This window comes from Gopherus evgoodei, chromosome 7, assembly GCF_007399415.2.
Source record: "Gopherus evgoodei ecotype Sinaloan lineage chromosome 7, rGopEvg1_v1.p, whole genome shotgun sequence".
Taxonomy (NCBI): Eukaryota; Metazoa; Chordata; order Testudines; family Testudinidae; genus Gopherus; species Gopherus evgoodei.
Genome location: NC_044328.1, coordinates 28,471,011 through 28,497,781, shown reverse-complemented (window position 1 = coordinate 28,497,781; position 26,771 = coordinate 28,471,011). Strand labels below are relative to the sequence as shown.

The following is a 26,771-nucleotide window of genomic DNA, read 5'->3' as shown; positions in this document are numbered from 1 at the left end:
GGTGTGGAGACTTTGTTAGAACACCTCTGTTTATGTATTGTTTTTGTCTTTTATTCTTCTAATCTGCTTTTCCATTCTTCCCTATCCTGAGGTCCCCATACTTAATAAAACCCAGGTTATTGTTTTATTACTTTGGGAATTGTAATAGCTATTTTATTTTACTGTGCTCTGGCTGACATGGTGTGAGATTGGGTGATGAATATTTTCCCAAGTTACAGGCTGTTCTCTGCAATAGGAGGGGTTTCCTAGGGTGGAGGCCTGAGGCACCCTCATAGGTGAACCCAGGACCCATACAAACTGGAGAATTGGTCTGAGGTCAGCAAAAAGAAATTCAATAAAGATAAATGCAAAGTTCTTGGAATGTATTAGAGACAACTTTTTGTTTCAGAAGATGGAGGAAGTAACTCAGGGGACAGCCATTTTAGACTTGATTCCGATCAACAGGGAGGAATTGGTAGTGAATATGAAGGTAGAAAGCAGTGTGAATGAAAGTGATCACAAAATGATAGATTTCATGATTCTAAGGAAACGAAGGAGTAAGAGCAGCAGAAAGGACAATGGACTTAAAAAAAAGCAGACTTCAATAAACTCAGAGAACTAGGTCTCATGGAAAGAAAATCAAAGGGAAAAAGGAGCTCAAGAAAGCTGTCAGTTTCTCAAGGAGACAATATCAAAGGCAAAACTGCAAATAAGCCTGATGTGAAGAAACAATAGGAAGAATAGTAAGAAGCCAATATGGCTGTATCAGGAGCTCTTTAATGACCTGAAAATCAAAAAGGAATCTTACAAAATTTGGAAACATGGACAAATTGCTAAAGAGGAGTACAAAAGAACCGCACAAGCATATAGGGACAAAATAAGAATGGTTAAGGCACAAAATGAGTTACACCTAGCAAGGAACATAAAAGGCAATAAAAAAAAGGTTCTTTAAATATAGTAGGAATGACAAAGATGCAGGAAGTGTAGATCTTTTACTTAGCAGGGAAAGCGAGCTAATAACTGATGACACCAAGAAGGCAGAGGTGTTTAATGCCCACTTTGCTTCAGTCTTCACTAAAAAGGTTAATGGTGACCAAATACACAAAACAAATAATATTAAACAATAAGGGGAAAGAAATGCAAGCCAAAATAGGGAAAGAACAGGTTAAAGAATATTTAGATAAACTGGATATGTTGCAGTTAGCAGAGGTTGACAAAATTCATTCTAGGGAACTTAAGGAACTAGCTGAAGCAATCTCAGAAGTGATAGCAATTATCTTTGAGAATTTGTGGAGGACAAGTGAGGTCACAGAGGACTGGAGAGGGGCTAACATAATGCTTTTCTTTAAAAAGGGGAACAAAGAGGATCCAGAGAATTACAGACCAGCCTGCTTAACTTTGATACTTTGAAAGATACTGGAACAAATTATGAAGCAATCAATTTGTAAGAGAATAATAAAAACATAAGAATGGTCATACTGATCAAACCAATGGCCTATCTAGCTCAGTATCTCGCTTTTGAGGGGATGAACAGAATAGGGTAATTGTCAAGTGATCCATCCCATCGTCCAGTCTCAGCTACTGGCAGTCAGAGGTTAACGGACATCCAGAGCATGGGGGTGCCTCCCTGACCAATAGCCATTGATGGGCCTATCTTCCATAAACTTATCTAATTCCTTTTTTAATCCAGTTAAACAACATCCCCTGGCAATTAGTTCCACAGGTTAACTGTGTTGTGTGAAGAACTACTTACTTATGTTTTTTTTAAATCTGCTATTAATTTCATTGGGTAATCCCAATGTGTTAAGTGAAGGGGTAAATAACACTTTCTTATTCACTTTCTCCACACCATTTATGATTTTATAAACCTCCATCATATTCCCCCTTCATTATCTCTTTTCTAAATTGAACAATCCCAATCTTTTTAATCTCTCCTCATAGGAAGCTGTTCCACACCCTCTAATCATTTTTGTTGCCTTTTTCATGCCTTTTCCAATCCTAATATATCTTTTTAGAGATGGGGTAACCAGAACCACAAGCAGTATTCAAGGTGTGAGCATACCATTGATTTATACAGTGGAATTATGATATTTTCTGTCTTACTATCTATCCCTTTCCTAATGGTTCCCAACTTTCTTTTAGCTCTTTTGACTGCCACTGCACATTGAGCACATGTTTGCAGAGAACTATTCATGATAACTCCAATAGGGTAATAAGGAATAACCAGCAAGGATTTGTCAAGAACACATCATGCCAAATCAATCTAATTTCCTTCTTTGACAGGGTTACTGGATAATGGGGAAGCAGATGTAATATATTTTGATTTTAAAATGATTTCTGACACAGCACCAGAAGGCATTCTCATAAGCAAACTAGGGGAAATGTGGTCTAGAAGAAATTATAATGACACAGTGCACAACTGGTGCACAACTTTTGAAAGACTGTACTCAAAGAGTGGGTTATCAACAGGTTGCTGTCAAACTGGGAAGGTGTATGTAGTAGGATCTCACAAGGGTCAGTCCTGGGTTTGGTACTGTTCAATATTTTCATTAGTGACTTGGATAATGGAGTGAAAAGTATGCTTATTAAATCTGTAGATGACACCAAACTGGGAGGGGGTGCAAGCACTCTGGAGGACAGGATTAGAATTCAAAACTACCTTGACAAACTGAGAATTGGTCTGAAGACAACAAGATGAAATTCAATAAAGATAAATGCAAAGTACTTGACTTAGGAAGGAAAAAATTAAAGGCACAACTACAAAATGGGGAATAACTGGGTAGGTGGCAGTACTGCTGAAAATGATCTGGGGGTTACAGTGGATCATAAATTGAAGATGAATCAACAATGTGAAAAAGGCTAATATCATTCTGGGGTATATTAACAAGAGTGTTGTATGAAAGACATCGGAAGTAATTGTCCTGCTCTAATTGGTGCTGGTGAGGTCTCAGCTCGAGTACTTTGCCCAATTTTGTTGCCATGCTTTAGGAAAGGTATGGTCAAATTGGAGAGAATCCAGAGGAGAGCAACAAAAATGACAAAAGAAGTTTAGAAAAAGTCCTGCGAGGAAAGGTTGAAAAAATTGGGCATGTTTGGTCTTGAGATCAGGTCTCCTGTCCGTCTTCTTGTAACAGTCTTCAAATATGTTAAGGGCTGTTATAAAGAGGATGGTGATCAATTGTTCTCCATGTCAACTGAAGGTTCTCCATGTCCACTCCAAGACAAGGAGTAATGGGCTTATTCTACAGCAATGGAGATTTACGTAAATATCAGGAAACAACTTTCTAACTATAAGGGTAATGAAGCTCTGGTATAGGCTTCCCAAGGAAGGTTGTGGAATCCCGTCACTGGAGATTTTTAAGAACAGGCTGGACAAACATCTGTCAGGAATAGTCCAGGTTTTCTTGGTCTTCACTCAGCACAGAGGCTGGACTTCTATGATATTAAGTGGTCACTTGCAAATACATTACTTCTGAGTGGAATGCAATGCTTCATAACAATTCAATAAAACCATTCAGAACAGAAAATGGGCAATAACTTATCCATCTGAGATTACTTGGGAGTTTAAGATAAGAAGAATTTAATTAGCCAATAGAATTTTGGCTAGGGTTCTTGAGCACCCTTAGGTATGTCTACACTGCAAATGAAGGCATGATTGATTGTAGCACAAGTAGTCATACCCATGCTAGCTTTAATCAAACTAGAACAGGTAACAGTAGCAAAGACATGGCAACACAGGCTTGAGCATGGATTAACTACTCAAATACAGGCCTGCCAGGGAGCATGGGTATCACAGTATGGACTGTGGTTGCTAGCCCACCCTGCCACGTCTACACTACTATTGTCACCGATGTTTGCTAGATTAAAGCTAACAGGGGTATACTTACCCATGCCACATCTTCACTTGAAGTGTAGACATTCCCTTTGAGTGTAATGGGAATAGTCAGGTCCTTGGTTTTAATTCAACACATGGCAACTCCAGCAGCAGAGTGCCCACTAACACTGTGTACTGATTCAAAGGATACCGAATCAACAGTACTTCCTGCAGCTCCATTAAGGCTGTGTCTACACTTAAACCACTACAGAGGCAAAGCTGCAATGCTGCAGCTGCACTGCTGTAGCACTTCAGCATAGCGACTCTCCACAGTGATAGGAGGGGTTCTCCTGTCACTGTAATTAATCCACCTCCCCAAAAGGCAGTAGTTAGGAGGTCAACCTAGCAACGTCTATACTTGGAGTTAGGGTTAGCTTAACCACGCTGCTCAGGGGAATGGATTTTTCACATCCTTGAGTGACACAGCCGGATTGATTTAACTTTTTAGTATAAACCTGGCCTGAGAATTCCTTAGAAGTGCCCCATCGAAGTACTTCCTAGGATTAAGCCTGTTTACCTTATGAGATCATAGCCCATGGTATAACAAGATTCATTTCTTATGGAAATGGATCCTCACTTTACAATACAACAGTGCAAAGGGAGGTCTAACACTCTCAAAAATATACCAAAAGAAAAACAGATCAGGAAACACATAAGAACATATGAATGGCCATACTGGGTCAGACGAATGGTCCATCTAGCCTTCCACCAGTATCATGTCTTCCAACAGTGGCCAATGCCAGGTGCCCCACAGGGAATGAACAGAACAGATAATCATCAAGTGATCCATCCCGTCGCCCAATCTCAGCTTCTGGCAAACAGAGGCTAGGGACACCAATCCTGGCTAATAGCCATTGATGGACATATCCTCCATGAACTTACCTAGTTCTTTTTTTAACCCTGTTAGTGTCCTGACTTTCACAACATCCTCTGGCAAGGAGTTCCACAGGTTGAGTGTGCCTTGTGTGAAGAAATACTTCCTTTTGTTTGTTTTAAACTTGCTGCTTATTAATTTCATGTGGTGACCCCTAGTTCTTGTATTATGAGAAGGAGTAAATAATACTTCCTTTTTCACTTTCTCCACACCAGTTATGATTTTATAGACCTCAATCATATCCCCCCCTTAGTCATCTCTTTTCCAAGATGAAATGTCCGAGTCTTATTAATCTCTCCATATATGGAAGCTGTTCCGTACCCTTAATCATTTTTGTTGCCCTTTTGTGAACCTTTTCCAATTCCAATATATGTTTTTTGGGATGGGGCGACCACATCTGCATGCAGTATTCAAGATGTGGGATACCAGGGATTTATATAGAGGCAATATGATATTTTCTGTCTTATTATCTATCCCTTTCTTAATGATTCCCAACATTCTGTTCGCTTTAACACATTTTTAAAGTAAGAGAAAATGGCACATAACTGTCTCCTGCTGCTACTTAAATATCATCCAAAACTGAGTTGTTCACTGTATCCTTATTTACCTGCTGCATTCTAATGATTTTGAGACGAGACATACTGTTTACATCAGCCTAAAGCTACAGTTACATAAGTATTCTATCTATTCTAGCCTGAAACAGACTGTATAAAAATGACTAGTGATACCCATTTAGCAGCAGAAAAAAACAAAACAAAAAAAGATTTAATGCACCATCTCCGAATACAGTTTTCACCAGATGGTACCTGGTGTCTGTTGTCATCAGTGCATAAGATAGACAACATTATCTAGGCAGAATCCATCCATATTCATATTTGTCAAATAATATTTCCATAATAAAATATTTTTAGTTGTCAAAAAGATACCGTAACATACAGTACTAGTAGGAAATTAGAATTTTATAACATACAGGTTTATCAAAAACTATATTTTATATTAGAGTTGCCTGCTATCTAATAAATGCAAGTCTTTAATATTGTAGTATTACAATGGATACTACCAATTAGTATACTGTAATGTAAATTAAAATACAAATATTCAGTGGTATGTCATAAGTGTGAGAAATAATTAACAAAAGTGTATAACACATTTAGTGCACAAAGACTAAACACTGTGTTGTGCTGCTGACTTTGTGAAAAAATATATCCCAAACAGCTGAAATATCTGCATTTCTGTTTCTCTAAAAACAAGCATTCCCAAAGCCCTAAGCAACCATAATGACTGCCTTCAATACTGCACTGATAAGTAATACTGAGATTTAAAGAATAGAAAACATTTTATATATCTGTTTGCATTGCTGTTGTAGCTGTTTTGGTCCCAGAATATGAGCGAGGCAAGGTGGGAAAGGTAATAACTTTTATTGGACTTTCTTCGGCTGATGGAAAGGACAAGTTTTCAAGCTTCACAGAGCTCATTCTCAGGTCTGGGGAAGGTAACCAGAGTGTCCAAGCTAAATACAAGATGGGACAGATTGTTAAGCATGGTTCACACGTTATAGGAGACCACTTAAAATGAAGCAGACAATTAACACCTCTGCAGTCATAGGACAGTGGAGAGTCAGTAGGCAGCAAGGTGTGTTACAAATTGTTGTAATGGGCCATGTGACAAAGTGGGACTCACCAGCACAGCGCCTCCTTCTGGCCATCCTGGGAATTAGCTTTCGCCCCTTCCAATCCAATCCACAGCTAGTGGTGTCATACCTGCCCTCACTGCTGTCTTCACGCTTTGGACCCGCATCACTCCCCAGACCGCAGTGTCCTCTTCTGGGTAGGGGCAAACTGCAGTCTAGATACTAGCCACTCTCTTCATTGGCAAGTGGGGTGTAGGAGGCACCCAGGCCTGCTCACTACTCTGGGTCCTGACCCAGGGACCCTACTGCCAGCAGCCACCTACTGCCCTCCTCCAACCTGCTTCCTATTTTCCCTGGACCACTTCGCCTGTAGCCCAAGCCCCTTCTCAGCCCCTGTAGCAAGCCCCCAGCCTGGCAGTGGTCAGCCAGCAGCTTACCCTCACACTCTGCTGCCCCTGACCAGCACTGCTCTATGGCACTTCTTCAGGCAGCCAGTCCTCCTCCCTTGCCTTCCACAGAGAGCCTCTTTACTGTCCTCCTCCACTGCTCAGCAGCCCCTTCTTATATGGGACAGCCTGGCCCTGATTGGATGTTCCAATAAAGCTTATCCTGATTGGCTGGCATTATAAGCCTTTTCCTCATTGGATGCCTCCTGGCAGCCTCCCCAGGGTGGCTTTACCCCTTACCTACCAGTGGGCAGCCACTCCACCACAGGCTAAAAAAACCAATGTCTTTGGTACCTGGTTTTTAGTGTCCTTTGAAGGGGTTGTGCTGGTTTCCTTTGAGGACAAGGACTGAGAGATTAGATATGAAGCAATCACTTTGGAAAAGTGTCTGCCCATGGGTGATAAAGTCTTTTATTATTATTCTGTGAGAGTTCATTTGATAGCATACAAGATACACAAACAAGAGAACTCAGGCAGACCCAGCATACCTGCCCCATGGTACTCTTACTGAAAGAATATTAGGACTCATATTCAAACCAGTCACCACCCAATAAGCCAATTTCCTCCAGGACACAACCAACTTCCTCCAGAAACTCTGCACCATTAACAACCTGCCTCAGAACACCATCAATATCACCTCCATATACATCATGACAGCCTCGTTGCTTGCCTTCAACACCCCAAACTGGTTGACAAACTTATCCATTTCATCCTCATCCATAACAACTTGACATTTAATAGTAAACACTTTGTCCAGACCATGGTGCCATCAGATGTTGGCTGTGTATGTGTTCCCTCTGTGTACTGCACTGGCTCTGGCCAGATAGCTCAGACAACAGGCTTCAGCTGAACTGCCCAAAAGACTCAAGACTCAGTTTCAGTACCGAAGGCACGCAGCCAGGTTTATTGTTAACAAAGCATAGTTTCTAGTATCCTGTAGACTTTACAGGACCAGTAACACATGTATGCCTGTTACAATGGACCAGCTCAGACAGTAGCAGGACTTTCCACTGCCCCCTAGGCTAGACAAAGACACTCTCTCTGAGACTTTATTTTATACACCAATATGAACAAATTACATATTGTCCCTCTGACACAGTTAGTTACTGCCCCCTGACATGGTTTGTTAACACACCTTACCTTCTACACGTTGGCTCGATCAAAACATCTTTATCCATTACACTGGCATCCTGACCTTATCTTTAAGAGAGGTCAACGTGTTCCTGTTATCTTTGGGGAATGTGTGTGTACCATACTTAGTATCAGGGTGTTCTGGTACCACCCTTCTGGAATGTGTTTGTGTGAGTGTCCCGTATCTAGCACTTCTCAGGAATGTGTAGGTTTTTGCAATACCAGCCCTGTTCTTGCCAGATTTGGTGAGCCTGCATGCAGGCAGAGCCTGACTTCTGCTCACAATCTGAATTTTGCTAACTTTGCTTTATATTAGCAGGGCTTGACCACTACTTTAGTTCAGGCCTCAGGCCTCATACTGGGCCTCTGATCCAAGGCGTCATGTCTCAGGCTGTCTTTCTACTATACATTGGCACTAGGATGACTACCCAATATGCCACTCTCTTTATGAGTCACCTCAAGGAAGAATTTCTGGAAGAATTTTTGTTCTCTGGACAGATGACCTAAACTCCCTCATAAATTTACACCATAATTTCAACCACACCCAGCCATCAAACTCTAGAACTCCCACAGCAGGATCAAATACCTGGACAGCACAATCTGTTTGAATTATGTGACTCTACAGATAACTAATGACAAGAATCATGGATCACCACCACCACCACGGATCACCACACTTATCTTCACAGATCCAATAATCACCCCAAACACACTAAGAAATCTGTTACCATCGGATACCACAGAACACATTCCAAGGAGATAGTCCAGAATACACATCTAAACACACTTAAAACCATGTTCAGTAAATCAGGACACTCCACCAAAGATGCAGAACAAATCATGGAATGGGTCATCCAATACACTAGGAGAAGATGCTTCAACACAGGGGTAGGGAAAAGCCCTTAAGGACCACACACAACTAGTTGTCCCCTACTACCTCACTTGGGGTATCATCAAACAATTACAAACTATACTTAATGGGGACCACATCCTAAAAGAAATCTTTCCTGAACCCCACTTCTGGCCTTCAGAACAATCCCTTATCCTCATCAAGCTCATCATTAGAAGCAGGCTCCCCACAGACCAAGATGCACCAACTCAAAGTGGCACCAGGCCCTGCCAGAACAATAGATGCAAAACCTGAAGACATATCTCCACAGCTAAGATGAATACCCCCTGTAACACACCTTTCAAAATCCAGGGGTCCTACACATGCCTGTCAGAACACGTGTACCTCATCCAGTGCATCAAATGTCCCAGTAACAACTATGTGAGTGAACGCACAAAATCATTGCTCTTTCAAATGAACTCACAGAGAAATATGATAAAAGACAAAAATACCCTATCACTCTTGGGCAAACACCTTTCACAAAGCGATCACTCCATATCTGACCTCTCAGTTCTCATCCTCAACAGAAAACTGTATCACACTTTCAAAAGACAAGCCAGGAAATTTAAATTCATAACTCTGCTAGACACTACAAACAATGGTTTAAGAGATACTGGTTTTATGGCCTATTACAACAATTTGTAACACATCTTGCTGCCTATTAATCCTCCATTGCCCTACAACTGCAGAGGTGCTAATTGCTTACATCATTTTAAGTGGTCTTCTACAACAACCTGTCTCACCTTGTATTTAGCTTGGACACTCTGATTACCTTCTCCAAACCTAAGGAAGAGCTCTGTGAAGTTTGATAGCATGTCCTTTCCACCAACCAAAGGTGGTCCAATAAAAGATACTACCTCACCCACCTTGTCTCTCTCATTTTATATATCTATCTAAAAAAAATCAAAATTTGCTGAATGAACTACAATTACCCAAATACCTTTCCATACAGTTATGATTTACAGATTAGAAAATTACTTAAAATAATCATAATATAGAATGTAGAAGTGAAGCAACAATATTGTCATAAAAAAGAAACAGCGTTGAAAACGTCAGGTTTTAGAGTAGCAGCCATGTTAGTCTGTATCCTCAAAAAGAACAGGAGTACTTGTGGCACCTTATTTTAGAGACTAATAAATTTATTTGAGCATAAGCTTTTGTGTGACTGTAGCCCACGAAAGTTTATGCTCAAATAAATTTGTTAGTCTCTAAGGTGCCACAAGTACTCCTGTTTTTTTAGTGTTGAAAATGTAATTTATGAAGATCTCTTTGAGTTAGTTTAGTACTGAGAAATCAAATCTATCTTTAAGCAGAAGTGATTAGAATGATTCATAAGAACTGATATCTTCTGTACCAGAAGAATGGAATCAACTTTTTTACTTTTGTTGGAGACCACTGTAATTTGATGATGCTTGTCTCTATATATACCCAGAAGAAACAGAATTATAAAAGTTAGAGCCAGAAAAGACCTATTTGATCATCTAATCTACCCCCATGCCAAAGCAAAATTAAAAGAGAAAAAATGTTAAAAAAAAGTGAGTTAATGAATGTGTTTCTCCAAAACTAGGAATATTCACTGACATGCAGTTTCACAGATTACAAGGCCAGAAGGGATCACTGTGATCATCTTGACATCTGATATAACACAGGCTATAGGACTTCCCCAAAATAATTCTTAGAGCATATCTTTTAGAAAAACATCCAATTTTGATTTTAAAATGGTCAGTGTGACATTATGCTCCATATACTTTATTGAAATATGCTTATGATATGGATATGACATAACTGAGATGTACTTTATGCAAGATGGCTCATGTCAGGTATCATTGGAAAGGTTGTGATTTATGGACTGTGTTTATCCAATTTGTATGCATATATCATTTTTTGTATCTAAACTGGGAACACTGACCATGTCTCTGTATTTCAAATGTGCTACGCTGGATGAGGCCAAGCAATGTTAGTGGCTTATTGAAGGAATTCACACAAGCATAAGGATTACCCAGGAACTGTGTGCAATACAAACCTCTCAGAGACAGCTCTACACAATGAGAACTGTTTGACCCAGGTTACAGCAAAAAAAGCTTTCTGGTAAGTGCTGGAAAGATATGAGGGGGACAATGACAACATGTGGGGGCTTCCCCACTCCCTCTTCCTATAACAACACACCTGAAAACACCTGAGGAACAAAGACTGAACTGTGGGAAGTGATGGTCCCAGGCTGGAAGGATTTTTAGCCTATGTGAGAAAGCCAAGGCAACTTGTGCCTTAAAAATCTGCCAGTCTGTTTATCACTCAGGATGAGAATTTGCTAATTTGTATCCTACCTATCAGATTTTTTATGGACTCGCGCTGTGCAGATTTTTTGGCAAGACAGTATTATTTTGGGTTTATCTCCCAAAAGGGATGTTCGCGTGAATGCTGGAGGAGTCCTCTCACACAGAGCCAGTGCAGTTTATGGCTGCACCTGGGTATGGCCCTACCTGTGTGTATGTGCTGCAAGAGGCCGGAGAGCCTAATTCAGCAAAACAGGAAGTGAGAACCCAGGCTGGTGGAGCAGGAGAGGCTCAGTGAAATCCCAGAACATCAGGCAGCATCCCAGAAGGAGGTTCAACCCGTCACAGTCAGTGACAAAAAAATCCAACACAATATTGTTCCAATAGTTAATTACTCTCTGTTGCGTACACCTTATACGCAAGTATTGGAGTGGCACATTCCGTGGCCTGCATTGTGCAGGAGGTTAGACTTTAAGATCAGAGGGACCATTATGATCTTCTAGTCTGACCTCCTGCACAATGCAGGCCACAGAATGTCACCCACTCACCCCTGTAACAAACCCCTGACCTATATCTGAGCTACTGAAGTCCTCAACTTGTGGTTTAAAGACCTCAAGGTGCAGAGAATCCTCCAGCAAGTGACCCGTGCTCCACGCTGTGGAGGAAGGTGAAAAAACCCCCACTGCACTGATCATTATTTCCAGAACTTCTTTCTTGGATACAGTAGTTATACAAATTGCATGTCATCTATACAAAAGTGAGGATTTGTTAATGTAGAAATATCATTTAAACTAACATATCCAAGAGACAACATATTTTGAAATGACATTTCAACATGGCTGCTAAGCAAGTACTAATGGAAGTGGAATACTTGAGGTGAAATATGAATATTGGACCTACTATTATCTGCATAGCCAAAATATTCCCACCAAAGAAATGTTATTTCATACAAATCACACTAGCCTGACAGCGGAAGCCAATACATTTGTCATGCATATGTAAGCAGAGTCAGAATGAGCTTTCCCCTGATATCTGGTAGTGAGCTGTAGAAAAGGACTTCAGGGGCTGATTTCGTTTGCATGGGCACACTCACCCTGCCTACCTAATGTGACTGCTTGCCCAAATGGTCACTTTGGCTGCTGTGGGATCCCCAGTCTCTTTGTTATTGGAGCAGGAGTAAGAAAGTGTTGTTATACTGGTTATGTGAATCAAGGACAGTAGAACTGTACTTGGCATTTTATGACTGAGGGACTCACCTTCAACTAAGCAGCACTCACTAGGCAGGGGACCCTTCAAAGCCCTATGAATTGTGAAAGAGGCTGGGGACAGAGATTTGGAGGGCTTTAAACACCCCTTTGAACTTGCCTCTTGCCACTGTGTAATAACAGAACTAAGTTTGACTCAATTAGGAGTCTTATTACATGCTGCAGAGCTGAAATCACTGATACCTAGGTCTAAGCATTAGAATTACTGTGGGCTAGTGGTTCTGATGCAAGAAGATTACCCAGGTGCACCAACAATGAGGCTCCTGTACTAACAGCTGAATCACTGAGAATTGTGTTAAATAGGGGAGGCCTGAAGACATATTGGTGAGTAGCTAGCAGGACAGCTAGTGGAGAGGCATAGCTAGCAGAGAGGCTAGCAGAGTGGTGTAGCCAGCTGGGTGGCTGGTGAAGATGGGTGGAAATCAGCCATTGAGGAGTTGAGCAGCAGAGAGTGTAAGGTGACTCCATATCTTCCCCTGCTTCCACCCAGGCTGGGAGGTGAACTCTGCAGTTGAATTTCTGAACTCTGGGGCTGCACTAACTAAGGATGGCAACTGTGGATTGGGTGATTTTTGGGTTACTGGATTTAAGACCCTGAGGGGAAAAGGACACTGCCAAACTTATTTGGGGATGGGTCTTTTGCTCCTGGTTTGTGTTATAAATCCTGTTTGTGGTGTTTCCCCAACATAATGCCGCATTCTTTCCCTCCTTTATTAAAAGGCTTTTGTTACACTCAGATTCTGTGCTTGCGAGAGGGGAAGTACTGCCTCTTAGAGGCGCCCCGGCATAGGTGGCGAGTTATATTCCCCCAGGGTGCCCAGGCCCCAGCAATATTCAGAGCCCAGGAGCCCAGCAACACTAATATTTGGGGCCACCCTACCTCCTGCACCTCCCCTGAGCGTCCTCTGGCCCCCTCTGGCTGCCCCCACCTCCCACTTGCCTTTCCGGGGCCCTGGAGCAGTTAGTCACTGTCTCTTCCATACAGCTCTATGCTGTCTCCCTGAAGCAACTGCTGCCACAGGGTCCTGGTGCCCCCACCTCAACTGTCAGGGCAAACTGACTGAGCCTGCCCTTCCACCTCAGATCGTTCCCTTTTCCGGCAGGACCCTCCAGCAGCACAGGGCCCTCCCTCTCCCCCCACCCGCAGTCACTGCTCCTGCCCCATGCTGGGCAAAGAGGCAGCCCCATCCCTCACTCCCAGTGAGGCTCCAGTCAGGGGCAACAGCAGGGGAGGAGGCGCATGCAGCACTCCCCCAGCACCCACCACAGGGGAGGTGAGGGAGATTCTTGGACCTGAGAGGGGCCCTAGGAGCACATGCAGTGACAGTGGTGGCGGTGAGTGTGCTGCTGGGGGATGGGTTGGGAAAGGGGGGCTCCTCCCCCAGAGCTTGCTGCTGCCGGCAGAGAAAGGGCTGGGGGGAGTCCTCCTCTCTGGCCCCTGTCCTGGAGCAGCCTGCCTGCACCCCAAACTTATCTCCAGCCCTGCCCCACCCCAGAGCCCACTCCCCCAGCCAGAGCTTTCATCCCCCCACTGCACCCTCAACCCTATCCCTGAGCCCCTCCAACACCCCAAACACCTTATCTCCAGTCCCAGCCAGAGCCCCCACACCCCAACCCTCTGCCCCAGCCCTGAGTCTCTCTAAAACACCAATCCCACCCCAGCCCCAGACAGAGCCCTCACCTCTCACATCCCTACTCACCCTGAGCCCCTTCCATACCTCAAACCCCTCATCTGCAGCCACACCCCACAGCCCTCACCCCTGCACCCCTTCCCATCCCCAAACTCTCTCCCAGAACCTGCACCCCCTTCCTCCACACCCCTTCCATCCTCAAATTCCCTCCCAGAACCTGCACCCAGCATCCCAGACCCCTGCCCCAGCCTACGGCCTGCACCCCAGACCTCCTCCTCCACCCAAACTCCCTCCCAGAGCCTTGGGCAGGTGGGGGACGGAGTTTGGGAAGGGGCGGGTTCTGGGAACCACCAAAATTTCTACAAACCTACCACCCCTGCACCCAGGGGAGTGGTATGTAATTATCCCAGGTCACTGGGTGGGGGCTTGAGCTGGTTTTGCTTTGTGTTATTGAAAAGAAACCCCTAGACACTGAACTTGGCCCTTGTTGCTGCCAACTCTCAGAGGCAGAAGAGTTACACATATAATACATATTTTACATGATTTACTGTTTTTGTTTTCTGTATGTTAAGCCATGCTAAATTACTGAATCCATATATACAGAAATATTTCATATGTGAGAAATGTAGCCTTCAAAGAATACACTTGCTTAAATTTCAAACTCTCTCATTCTGTTAAGATTCTTCAGTCCAACTGTTCTTCTAAAAGCATTCCAGGTCACTTTCCCCCTTTTTTTGATGATGCAAGGTAGGTAGATATATAATTACTCAGTTTGTATAGGATCTTTGGACATGCAATTTTGTGGGCACAGTTTTAGAGGTCACTTTTGAAAATGTATTTATCATCATAAAATTTCTGTGCAACTAATATTTGCTATAAAACAAGAAGCTAACTTTGGTTATATTTAGCTACTTTGCTATACAGTATTATTAATCTTGACTAGAGCATTACATGGAAAAAGTCAAAGTCTGCTTGGACTTCTGGGGGAAAAAATTAAGTACTTACCAAGCTCCACTGGCAGCCTTTTTATAGGATTTCTTTCTAAAAGTAAAGTTTTCAATTGCCTTTGTAATAAAACAAAAATAGTAACAACTGTAAAAGCAAAATTAAAATGCATTGTTAAAACACAAAAAGAGGTCACTTTTTTTTGTTTGTTAATTTTTCTTGCCTTTGTTTTCTACCACACTAATGATATCTGAATCCCCATAGATACCATCAATGCTCAACTATGGCTTGTGTACCTCAGTGGTTCAAGGTCTTATGGCCTGATGTCTGCTTTCAAATGTAAGCTATTGTTGCATACCATTTCAATATTTTATGTTGTTTCCTGCTTTTTTTTTTTTAAAAAAAAACCTGATTATTATTGGTAGCGCCATCTACTATTAAGGTTGTCTGACACTTCTATACTAAGATGTGGTTTTCACTTGGGTTATAACTTTGCCAAAATTTAAACAGACATGTACAGGCAACCTTAATTCTGGTATTTCCTAACGTCTGAACGCTTGACTTTGTAACCTTAATAACATTCTTTTAACTTAGATATTATATACAAACAAAACTAACAGTTTCTTAGACTCCTTTTTTTTCAGATAGACAAGGCATTATCAGTACTCTATTTTCAATGGGTTTTCCTTACAAAATTGACACCAGAAATTTGATAAAAACAGTTTCTGAAACATGGAAGTAATTTCTTTTGAAGTTTGATGAATGGAAATGATAGAACTAAATTATATTGTTAAGATACGACAAAACAAAAAGAAGTTTGGTGGTTTAAACACCACCTTTGTTTATCGCTTTTGAAAAAGTTTTAATTTATCATATGCATTTTTGGAGCCCCTTAATTTTAAAGAAAACTAAATTAAAACTTTTACATATCATACCCTTTTATGTATTATTTTGTTTAATCAGAATATTCAGTTCAGTTAAAGACAATCACGTACTGTACTCCTAATTGATCCATGATTTCCTATGATTGTTCACTTAGATCCTAATCCAAAACCCACTAAAGATATTGTAAAGACTCTGATTGGCATCAGTATGCTTTGGATCAGGTCTCAGGATCAGAAATAGACTTCGTTAATAATGTCTGAATCCATTAAAATAATTAGAACAGAACAGTATACAATTACATGGATATAGTTGTTTTCCATATTTCCCATCAAATATGGAAAACGAGCTTGTGATACGGCATCCAGAATCACTGGCAGTATTTGACCCAACCTCAGTTTAACCATGCAAGATGCTTCCACTTTTGAAAATTAAAATAATTAATTTCTTAAAACAACATTAAAAGGTCAATGTTACAACTTAATCCAGGAAACATAATGAAATCAATTAAACAAACAAAAAAAATCAAAACTCTTACAACAGAAGACAATACGGTGTGTAATGAAATGCTAAACTGCATTATATTGTTCAGCCACTATGTGTATTATACCATTCAGCATTAAGTGGTGCTATGTGTAACATTCCTCACCTGAGAATATAACAGCTATATCTCGCCTTGCATTAAAGTATCTAAAAGAAAACACATCTCCATCTCTCTCTCTAGGATGAAAGGTCTGTTACCAGTCCATAGCTGGCACATGAAAGGGTGCACCCTGAATCCATCCACATGCAACATCTCTTTGATTCTGATATGCACTTCCAAGATTAATATTTTTATATGTGAAAATTCCTCAATGTTATCATCAAAAGTTGTCATATAACAGGTTAGAGACAAAATTCTCTTTGAAATTAAAAGGGCTGCCAAGTCTTAATGATTTACTATAAGGCCTGGTTTTGTGACGCATGGTCACAAGGATAATTAGTATCCCTTTTGGTTTACACTTTAATTGATTTCTGAGGTTCTCTGCTCCTTGTGAGATGAAAAAAATTGAACTCCCTCACAACATAAGGCCAGATTTTGCGAGTTGAGAAGATCCTGGACCCAATGGAAGGGCTGAATACATCCATAAAGTGTTGATGAATTTATTAGGTTTTACACTGTGAAAACTAAAAACTAAATCTAAAATTGGTTTTGGTCACACAGATTTTTAGTGAAATGGTAGTAAATAAACCGCTTGGTGCTAATATTTATAAATTGAAATCATTATTATTTTTAATCCTCCACTTCATTGTTCATACATGCAATATTATCTCCCTCTAAACCATTACCTTTCAGTGATTGATCTGCCTCACTGACATATGCAACATACAAAGTAATATGAGAAACTGTCATACTTGCTTTAAATTTTACCAGTTTTTTTCAGTCATTCAGTATAATAATCTAAAAGCTACAGTATGCAGCTGTTTCATTGTATTTATTCTTTCTAGAGTGCTGTATTATTTCTTAATCTCAAATACCAGCTACTGCACATAGCCCTGAATAAATGGACTGTGAGCATGGGAAGCCCAAAGGGTTAGTGAGGGATAAAATCTTTCCTCCTGCTCCTACAGTGGCCTTTCCTGCAGCTACTCTTCCCGAAGACAGAGTTTCACTTACAAGATCCACTCAGCATACCCTCTCCTCTCAATTGGGGCACACAGAGCAACAGCTGAGATTACAGTCTCCTGTGACTTCACTATTCATGTCATCCAAATAACCTCCAATAAATAAACCTACAACAAAAGTAGTAAATCAAAGCCTGATATTCTTGAAAAATGAGAAAAAAAGGAACAAAATTTGTGAAAGCAAACTTTAAAGCCATCTTTGTAAATCACAGAGAAAATGTAATGGGAAATTGGAATATTTTCAAGTTTCCAGTAAAATAACCTTTCCCATAACCACGTGTCTCAATGGTTGTTGTGACCTGCCAGGACTAGCTGTTGAAGACCCTATAGTGCTTGCCTCCATGTCGTGGTACATCTGGCACACTACTGACACCGTAAGGGTTTGGTGTACTCTGGCACCGATCAGCAACAATAACTACAACAAATTCTACTATAAATATGAGGTAAGGATTCAGTGAAACTCTACTAATGCAGTGGAATGCACAGTAATATCTCTGAATGTTTTATGCTGGGAGTTTTTGAAAAGTTAGTACTAGTGAGTTGTATATTACTTATATAAAGATATATGCACACACCGAGAGCTTACTAATCTCAAGACTCAAACGGAGATGTGTACACTGATGCATGGCAAATTTACATGACAAAAAATACTATTAATCCTGTCTTTTTTAAAAAGTTATAATTTTTAAAAGGTACAAAACTTGACAATTTTCAGATTCACTGTCTCTTTTTCTGATAATTGATGATATAATGCTATATAAATCACATACAATAAATTATGTTAAAATACCATTAAGCATCTTGTTTAAATAAAAAAGCCATGAAACTGTATCTTCCTTTTGGAAAATTCTCCAACATCTCACTATTTTCAGAAGTTGCCTCTTCCCCAATAACTACAGTGTGGAGGCTAGGATTCCTTTTTGACCATAATAAGCAAACTCTTATTTAGCCCAATCTTTCTTTTAATACAGAGATGAATTTAGTTTTTTGTTCATGCCAGTTTCATTGGTTTAATATTGCCAAAACTGAGATCTTTGGCCTTTTCCACCACTAATACCTCAGCAAGTGACAAGGTATCACACTAGTTATCTCATACATGGAACTACTAAAATGGTCTTCTCACTGCACTCATGACTTCCTGCCACTGTAATCATTCATTTCAGTATCTAGCTGTCAGGTTTATTTTTGTGTCCCTGCTCCACAGTACTCTTATGTCTCACCATGATTTACTTAGTTTATTTGATTGCTAATTCATTTTCACATGACCCAAATTAGGATCTGAAACTATGGGCTTGATTTATCTCTCAACTTCCTCCTCCTCACAGCAGCATAAACCAAACTCAATGGAATTAAAGTGGTGCAAAATTGAAATGAAAGGGGAATCAGGCCATACGTCTCTGGAGGTAAAAGGGTTTGTGCACTAATCTACTGTACTAGTTAGTTGTATTTGCTCATTTAGCTAAGTATTATTAAATATAATTCTTGCTTACTGTTCTTCAGTTCTGACGTCAATATAGAACTAACCTGCATAAAAGTCTGAGAATAAGAAAATTACATTAGAGACAAATAGAGGAAGAATATTTTTTTGTTATATTATCAGTACAAGAAATGCCTTACTTGTGACATCCAATTCCAGGGGGAAGAGTTTTAATTTTGTTATACCGGAGATCCAGCCAAACAAGATTTGGCAGCTGCTGAAATAAATCCTTAGGAATTATGGCTAAAGCATTTCCTTCCAGATGCAAATGCTAATGTAGAAAAAATAAATATGTTTTAAAACCAGAATTAAAGTAGAATGCCTGTTCTCTTGGCATGAAGAACATTACTGTGAAAATCCTAGTAAACTGAACTATAAACTATTCTAAAAATTACATTTTCATAAAACCATGAAGGAGATGATTGGTACAATCAGTTATATAAATTACTCAGATAAATCACTTATTTACTTAAGAACTAGCTTTTCAAAAGCAGAGGGGAAAGAATCATAGCTAAGAATCTGTAGATTTTCCACTAACTTTAATGAGGCCAGGTCCACACTACAGCGTTAAATCGATTTAAACAGCGTTAAATCGATTTAACGCTGTAACCGTCCACATTACAAGGCACTTAAAATCGATTTTAAGGGGTCTTAAAATCGATTTCTGTACTCCAGCTAAACGAAAGGAGTAACCCTAAAATCGATATTACTAAATCGATTTAGGGTTAGTGTGGACGGATATCGAAGTTATTGGTCCTATTCTTTTACTGAGCTACCCAGAGTGCACCGCTCCAGAAATCGATGGTACCCTGGGACCATGGACGCACACCACCGAAGTAATGTGCCCTAGTGTGGACGCGTAAAATCGATTTTATAAAACCTGTTTTGTAAAATCGATTTTATAAAACCTGTTTTATAAAATCGATTTTACTAATATCGATTTAAAGCTGTAGTGTGGACGTAGGCTGAGAGCAGTACTGGACCTTTAATTGGTGCCTACAAAATTTACGTCAAGTGTGTAATTAACAGAGTTACTCACAGCAATTTACTCACTTTAAGGTTGGGTAATTTGTATATTTCCTCAGTAAGATGCTGAAGTTTTTTCCTACTCAAATCTAGACTATTTGAAGGAGTAGATAGTGTATCTTCAACTGCCTTCCTAACATCTTTTGATGAACTGGAACCAGATAGGTGTCTCTTTTTCTGATCTTCATTCTCTAAGTAATCACCACCACCACCACAAGATTCTTCAGAAAGGCTTTCATCCATTTGTTAGCAAACCTAAAGTACTGACCCCATAATGCAAACTGATCGTCTGAAGGTAAGTAATAAGCTGAGAACAAAAAATAATAATAATAATAAAGAACATACATAAGACAGGTTTCTTTTTTTGTGATATTTATTCCCCACATCCTCACTAGTGCTATGTGATACTTTAGATCATCAGAAAATAATGAAATTATTCTGTATTTTTATATACATTTAAAGGTAACAAAGGAAAAAAAAACATTGGGTTCATGTCTCTCTCATAGCTGCACCCCTTATATCCTTCTCCCATACCTTTCCTTATATTTTGAATGTGTTCACATTTCCCATGGACCACATGATCTCCATCTCCTCCAATGCTTTCTCAAAATACATTTCAAAGCTGAGTATAGTACCTTGTTTTCAGGGATGGTACTTGCACCTTAGTAAGTATATAGTTGCTGTTTCCCAGTGCCCTCTGTCCCCTACAACTTTCCCTCCTCCCTCTGCCAACACCCACTTCTCCCTTTCTTACTAGTTCTAACTACCACAAAGCCATAAGCATTATAGGGTGCTCAAAATCCCTAAATGCCTGACGTGCACCTATTTTTCTCTTTCCGGTGGCGGAGGGTACTTCCTAGTCCATCTCAAATAGACCCAGAACTCAGTGGACTTCTCTGCTTAAATAACCTCATCTGTAAATTGGGAATAATAATGCTCACTCATCCTGGTACAGATCTTCAAGGGCCGTGAAAGAAAAAATATTATATAAGAGCAATGTGATGTTATATAAAATTGTTTCCAACATCCTATGTCTAACTGCAGGAACATCTTAAGTATTTCTCTTTAACTTCTTTAAAAATCTGTGGATATACAAGGCCTGATCCAATCCTGTTGATTTTAAGAGGAGAAACATGATCCAGTGACTAGAGTGCTAGCCTGAGACTTGGTAGACTAGGGTACAATTCTCTGGTCTGTCACAGAAGTCCTCTGTGACCTTGGGCAAGTCACTTGGGCAAATTTTCAAAGGTGTTCAGCCACCAAAAGAGGCAGATAGACACCTAATGAGATTTTCAAAAGTGCCTAGCCAAGTTAGGTCCCTCCTTTTAAAAATCCCATTAGCGCCTGTCTGCATCTTTACGCACCTAAGCGCCTTTGAAAGTCTGTCCAAAGTCTGAGCCTTAGTTCCTCATCTGTAAAATAGGGATAATAATCCTTCCCTACCTCACAAGGTCTGTGTCGGGGTGGGGATGATAATAATGCTTTAAATGACTGGGAAGTGCTCATATACTATAGTGATGGCAGCAAAATAAGTACCTAATACAATGAGAGCTGGGTTGACCCTATAGTAAAAGTCCAGCAAAGGGATACAACTTAACTCTGTGTACATACAGTTCTTTGCAGAGTCTGACATTATATGTTGGTAATAATAAAGTTGTTCTCATAAAATAATGTTAACAAAATTTTTGTGATAAAATTGTTTCTGTATTTTTTTCCTGAAGCCACAGTTACATTATACACTGCAGTTTGGTTTAGGTTAATTTAAATAATTTTGCTTGCCTAAAACAGGTTTCAAATATTCATGTATAAATTCCTGGGATTTTTATAATTGTAAACAATTAGAACATTTGTTTACAACATTATATAGCCTCAAAGTTGAGTGTTTTGATTTAAAGAAAAACAAACAAGCTTAAAAAAATCTCAAAGCTTTTCCTTGTGCCTCTCCTGTTCCTCAAATGTCTGTGGCAATATTACATCATCTCCCATTTCTTATTTAGTTTGCTTGTTTGTTATTTTGTTTATGCATTCTTATTGCCATTGCAAGGTTGCTTGTATGTTGCTTGTAGTTGTAATGCAATATTAACTGACAGTTACAACAATACAAACCAAAAACCAGATCCTGCAAAACACGTATGCGTTTAACTTTATTGATTTAAGTAGTCCCATTGAAAGGAAATTAGCTAAGCATTACATGTTTTAAGGACTGAGGCCTACATATCTGAACTGTGTAACTTTTTTCCAACTTCCGCTCCTTAGAAAAAAAATATGAAAACAGCAAGATAACAATTATAATGCCCCTTACCTAGAAATGACACAAGCCTCACTCACAGATTCATCTGAAAGCTTCCATTTCTTGTAATGAAGGATTTTGCAATGAGATTTAAAAGATCATTAAAAAAAAAAGTCCCAAACAGAGCCCTTATTTGTCTCCTTACTCCAAATACAGGCACAGAAACATAGATGAACTTATTCTCCTCTCACACGGGTAAAAATCAGGACTAACTCCTCTGGAGTCAGCAGAAGCACACAGCTGTAAAACTGGTGTAAAGTGAGACCAGACAAGAATCAGGCCTAGGGAGTTATAAGCCATACTGGCTTTTAAATTCACAAAAATCCTGACACTGTAGCAGTTTCAGCTGACCTACACCAGGACAATATTACCTCTGAGGTTTTAATACTTCATTTGTTAAACTGTGACCCTGAACTCAGCTGCAACCAGTAAGGAGTCTCCCCTTCAATTCAGGGCCAGAACTTGCCCCATTAGGACTGGTTTCCTCCCTGGGTTCCCAACTTTTAAATTACCCGCTGCAGAGCGGACCCACTGGCATAGGGACACAAATGTCACCCTATAAATAGCATCACCTTGGGAAACAGAAGTCGCCGAACAAATTCCTCAGGGATGTTTTGTTGGCCTGACGTTATTTTGAGGAACAGGCAGCACAGAGTCCCAGGAGACTTTGTTCGCCCTATAGAAGATCCGGGGATGGGGAGAGGTGAGGGGGTGGAGTGCCGCGGGGAGGGGAGGGGGCATGACTGCAACAGGGCTGCAAACCACCAAACGGCCCTGCGGGCTCCCCATCCGTGGAGTGGGGCAGATTCCCCACCAGCAGCAGGCTCCTCCCCCGCCAGCCCAAACTGCTCCCCTCACCCCGCGGAGCATCTTCCTGACCCCTTCTCCCCAGAGCGCCCCCCTCCCCCGATTCCGGCCCGGGGAGCTCTGACCTGCCGCCGCCCCCGGCCGCGAGCGGTCCCGGCTTCCCGGCTCCTTCTTTGTGCCGCGACCAAAGTGCAACAAACAGGCCCGGGCAGCCGCAGTCTCCATAGCAACAGCCTAGCGGCTACCACCGGCCTAGGGCCCCGGAGCTGGGCTGTGGCGCACAATGGGGACTCGCACCCCCCTCCCACAACCCTCCCCCCCATCCAGAGCCCGCACAGCCACCCCGACCCTCCCTGTGCCCCACAGATCCCCCCTCCACCCAGCCACCCCAACCCTCCCTGTGCCCCACAAATCCCCCCTCCACCCAGATCTCACACAGCCACCCCAACCCTACCTGTGCCCCACAGATCCCCCCTCCACCCAGCCACCCCAACCCCCCCTGTGCCCCACAAATCCCCCCTCCACTCAGACCCCATCCTGCACCCCAACCCTCCTTGTACACCACAAATCCCCCCTCCACCCAGATCTCACACAGCCACCCCAACCCTCCCTGTGCCCCACAGAACCCCCCTCCACCCAGCCACCCCAACCCCCCCTGTGCCCCACAAATCCCCCCTCCACTCAGACCCCATCCTGCACCCCAACCCTCCTTGTACACCACAAATCCCCCCTCCACCCAGACCTCACACAGCCACCCCAACCCTCCCTGTGCCCCACAGATCCCCCCTCCACCCAGCCACCCCAACCCTCCCTGTGCCCCACAAATCCCTCCTCCACTCAGACCTCACAGCCACCCCAACCCTCCGTGTGCCCCACAAATCCCCCCTCCACCCAGACCCCGCCCAGCCATCCTAACTCTCCCTTTGCCCCACAAATCCCCCCTCCACTCAGACCTCACACAGCCACCCCAACCCTCCCTGTGCCCCACAAATCCCCCCTCCACTCAGACCCCACCCAGCATCCCAATCCTCCCTATGCCCCACAAATCCCCCCTCCACTCAGACCTCACACAGCCACCCCAACCCTCCCTGTGCCCCACAAATCCCCCTCCACTCAGACCCCACCCAGTACCCCAACCCTCCTTGTACCCCACAAATCCCCCCTCCACTCAGACCCCACGCAGCCACCCCAACCCTCCCTTTGCTCCACAAATCCCCCCTCCCCTAAGACCCCGCCCAGCCACCCCAGCCCTCCCTGTGCCCCACAGATCCCCCCTCCATCCAGCCACCCCAACCCTCCCTGTGCCCCACATATCCCCCCACCACTCAGACCCCACCCAGCACCTCAACCCTCCCTGTGCCCCCAAAATCCCCCCTCCACTCAGACCTCACACAGCCACCCCAGCCCTCCCTGTGCCCCACAAATCCCCCCTCCACTCAGACCTCACACAGCCACCCCAGCCCTCCCTGTGCCCCACAAATCCCCCCACCACTCAGAGCCCACCCTGCACCCCAACCCTCCCTGTGCCCCACAAATCCCCCCTCCACTCAGATCTCACACAGCCACCCCAGCCCTCCCTGTGCACCACAAATCCCCCCTCCACCCAAACGCCGCCCAGCCACCCCAACCCTCCCTGTGCCCCACAAATCCCCCCTCCACCCAGACCCCACCCAGCACCCCAACCCGCCTTGTACCCCACAAATCCCCCCTCCACTCAGACCCCACCCAGCCACCCCAACCCTCCCTGTGACCCACAAATCCCCCCTCCACTAAGACCCCACCCAGCCACCCCAACCCTCCCTGTGACCCACAAATGCCCCCTCCACCCAGACCCCACCCATCCACCCCAACCCTCCTTGTACCCCACAAATCCCCCCTCCACCCAGACCCCACCCAGCCACCCCAACCCTCCTTATACCCGACAAGCCCCCCTCTACCCAGACCCCGCACTGCCACCCCAACCCTCCTTGTACCCCACAAATCCCCCCACCACTCAGACCCCACCCAGCCACCACAACCCCCCCTGTGCTCCACAAATCCCCCCTCCCCTAAGATCCCGCCCGGCCACCCCTACCCTCCCTGTGCCCCACAAATCCCCCCTCCACCCAGACCCCACCCAGGGCCAGACCCTTCCTCCCTGTGCCCACAAATCCCACCACCACCCAGACCCCTTCCTCCCTGAACCCTCACAAATCCCTCTTCACAAATCCCACCCAGCCACCCCAACCCTCCCTGTGCCCCACAAACCCTCTCCCCGCACCCAGGCCCGGGCAGCCGCAGTCTCCATAGCAACAGCCTAGCGGCTACCACCGGCCTAGGGCCCCGGAGCTGGGCTGAGGTGCACAATGGGGACTCGCACCCCCCCCCACAACCCTCCCCCCCATCCAGAGCCCGCACAGCCACCCCAATCCTCCCTGTGCCCCACAAATCCCCCCTCCACTCAGACCCCACCCAGCCACCCCAACCCTCCCTGTGCCCCACAAATCCCCCCTCCACTCAGACCCCACCCAGCACCCCAATCCTCCTTGTACCCCACAAATCCCCCCTCCACCCAGCCACCTCAACCCTCCCTGTGCCCCACAAATCCCCTTTCCACTCAGACCCCACCCAGCACCCCAACCCTCCTTGTACACCACAAATCCCCCCTCCACCCAGACCTCACACAGCCACCCCAACCCTCCCTGTGCCCCACAGATCCCCCCTCCACCCAGCCACCCCAACCCTCCCTGTGCCCCACAAATCCCTCCTCCACTCAGACCTCACAGCCACCCCAACCCTCCGTGTGCCCCACAAATCCCCCCTCCACCCAGACCCCGCCCAGCCATCCTAACTCTCCCTTTGCCCCACAAATCCCCCCTCCACTCAGACCTCACACAGCCACCCCAACCCTCCCTGTGCCCCACAAATCCCCCCTCCACTCAGACCCACCCAGCATCCCAACCCTCCCTATGCCCCACAAATCCCCCCTCCACTCAGACCTCACACAGCCACCCCAACCCTCCCTGTGCCCCACAAATCCCCCTCCACTCAGACCCCACCCAGCACCCCAACCCTCCTTGTACCCCACAAATCCCCCCTCCCCTAAGACCCCGCCCAGCCACCCCAGCCCTCCCTGTGCCCCACAAATGCCCCCTCCACTCAGACCCCACCCAGCACCCCAATCCTCCCTGTGCCCCACAAATACCCACTTCACTCAGACCCCACCCAGCCACCCCAACCCTCCCTGTGCTCCACAAATCCCCCCTCCACTAAGACCCCGCCCAGCCACCGCAACCCTCCCTGTGCCCCACAAATTCCCCCTCCACCCAGACCCCACCCAGCCACCCCAACCTTCCCTGTGCCCCGCAAATCCTCCCTCCACCCAGACCCCACACAGCCACCCCAACCTTCCCTGTGCCCCGCAAATCCCCCCTCCACCCAGACCCCACCCAGGGCCAGACCCTTCCTCCCTGTGCCCACAAATCCCACCTCCACCCAGACCCCTTCCTCCCTGAACCCTCACAAATCCCTCTTCACAAATCCCACCCAGCTACCCCAACCCTCCCTGTGCCCCACAAACCCTCTCCCCCCACCCAGACCCTGCACAGCCACTCCCAATCCTTTCTGCAGACTTTTAATTCTCCCTTCCCCCGATACAGACCCTCCACAGCCACACCCCCAGTCTTTGCCCCACAGACATTTCATTCT

The 26,771-nt window shown here is 43.8% G+C and overlaps 1 protein-coding gene across 3 annotated transcripts in view; it reads right to left on the bottom strand.

Moving 5' to 3' along the window:
• LRRC27 (leucine rich repeat containing 27) overlaps positions 1-23,292 on the bottom strand; it is a 60,258-nt gene extending 36,966 nt beyond the window's left edge. For all 3 annotated transcript variants that reach the window (XM_030570843.1, XM_030570844.1, XM_030570845.1), the window contains exons 1-4: positions 23,210-23,292; positions 20,015-20,294; positions 19,102-19,232; positions 14,998-15,056 (exon numbers count right to left, since the gene is read on the bottom strand). In XM_030570843.1, the coding sequence (XP_030426703.1) occupies positions 14,998-15,056; positions 19,102-19,232; positions 20,015-20,230 (406 nt within the window). In that variant the 5' untranslated portion in view covers positions 20,231-20,294; positions 23,210-23,292. The remainder of the gene's footprint in view (positions 1-14,997; positions 15,057-19,101; positions 19,233-20,014; positions 20,295-23,209) is intronic.
• Positions 23,293-26,771: the final 3,479 nt, after the last annotated feature.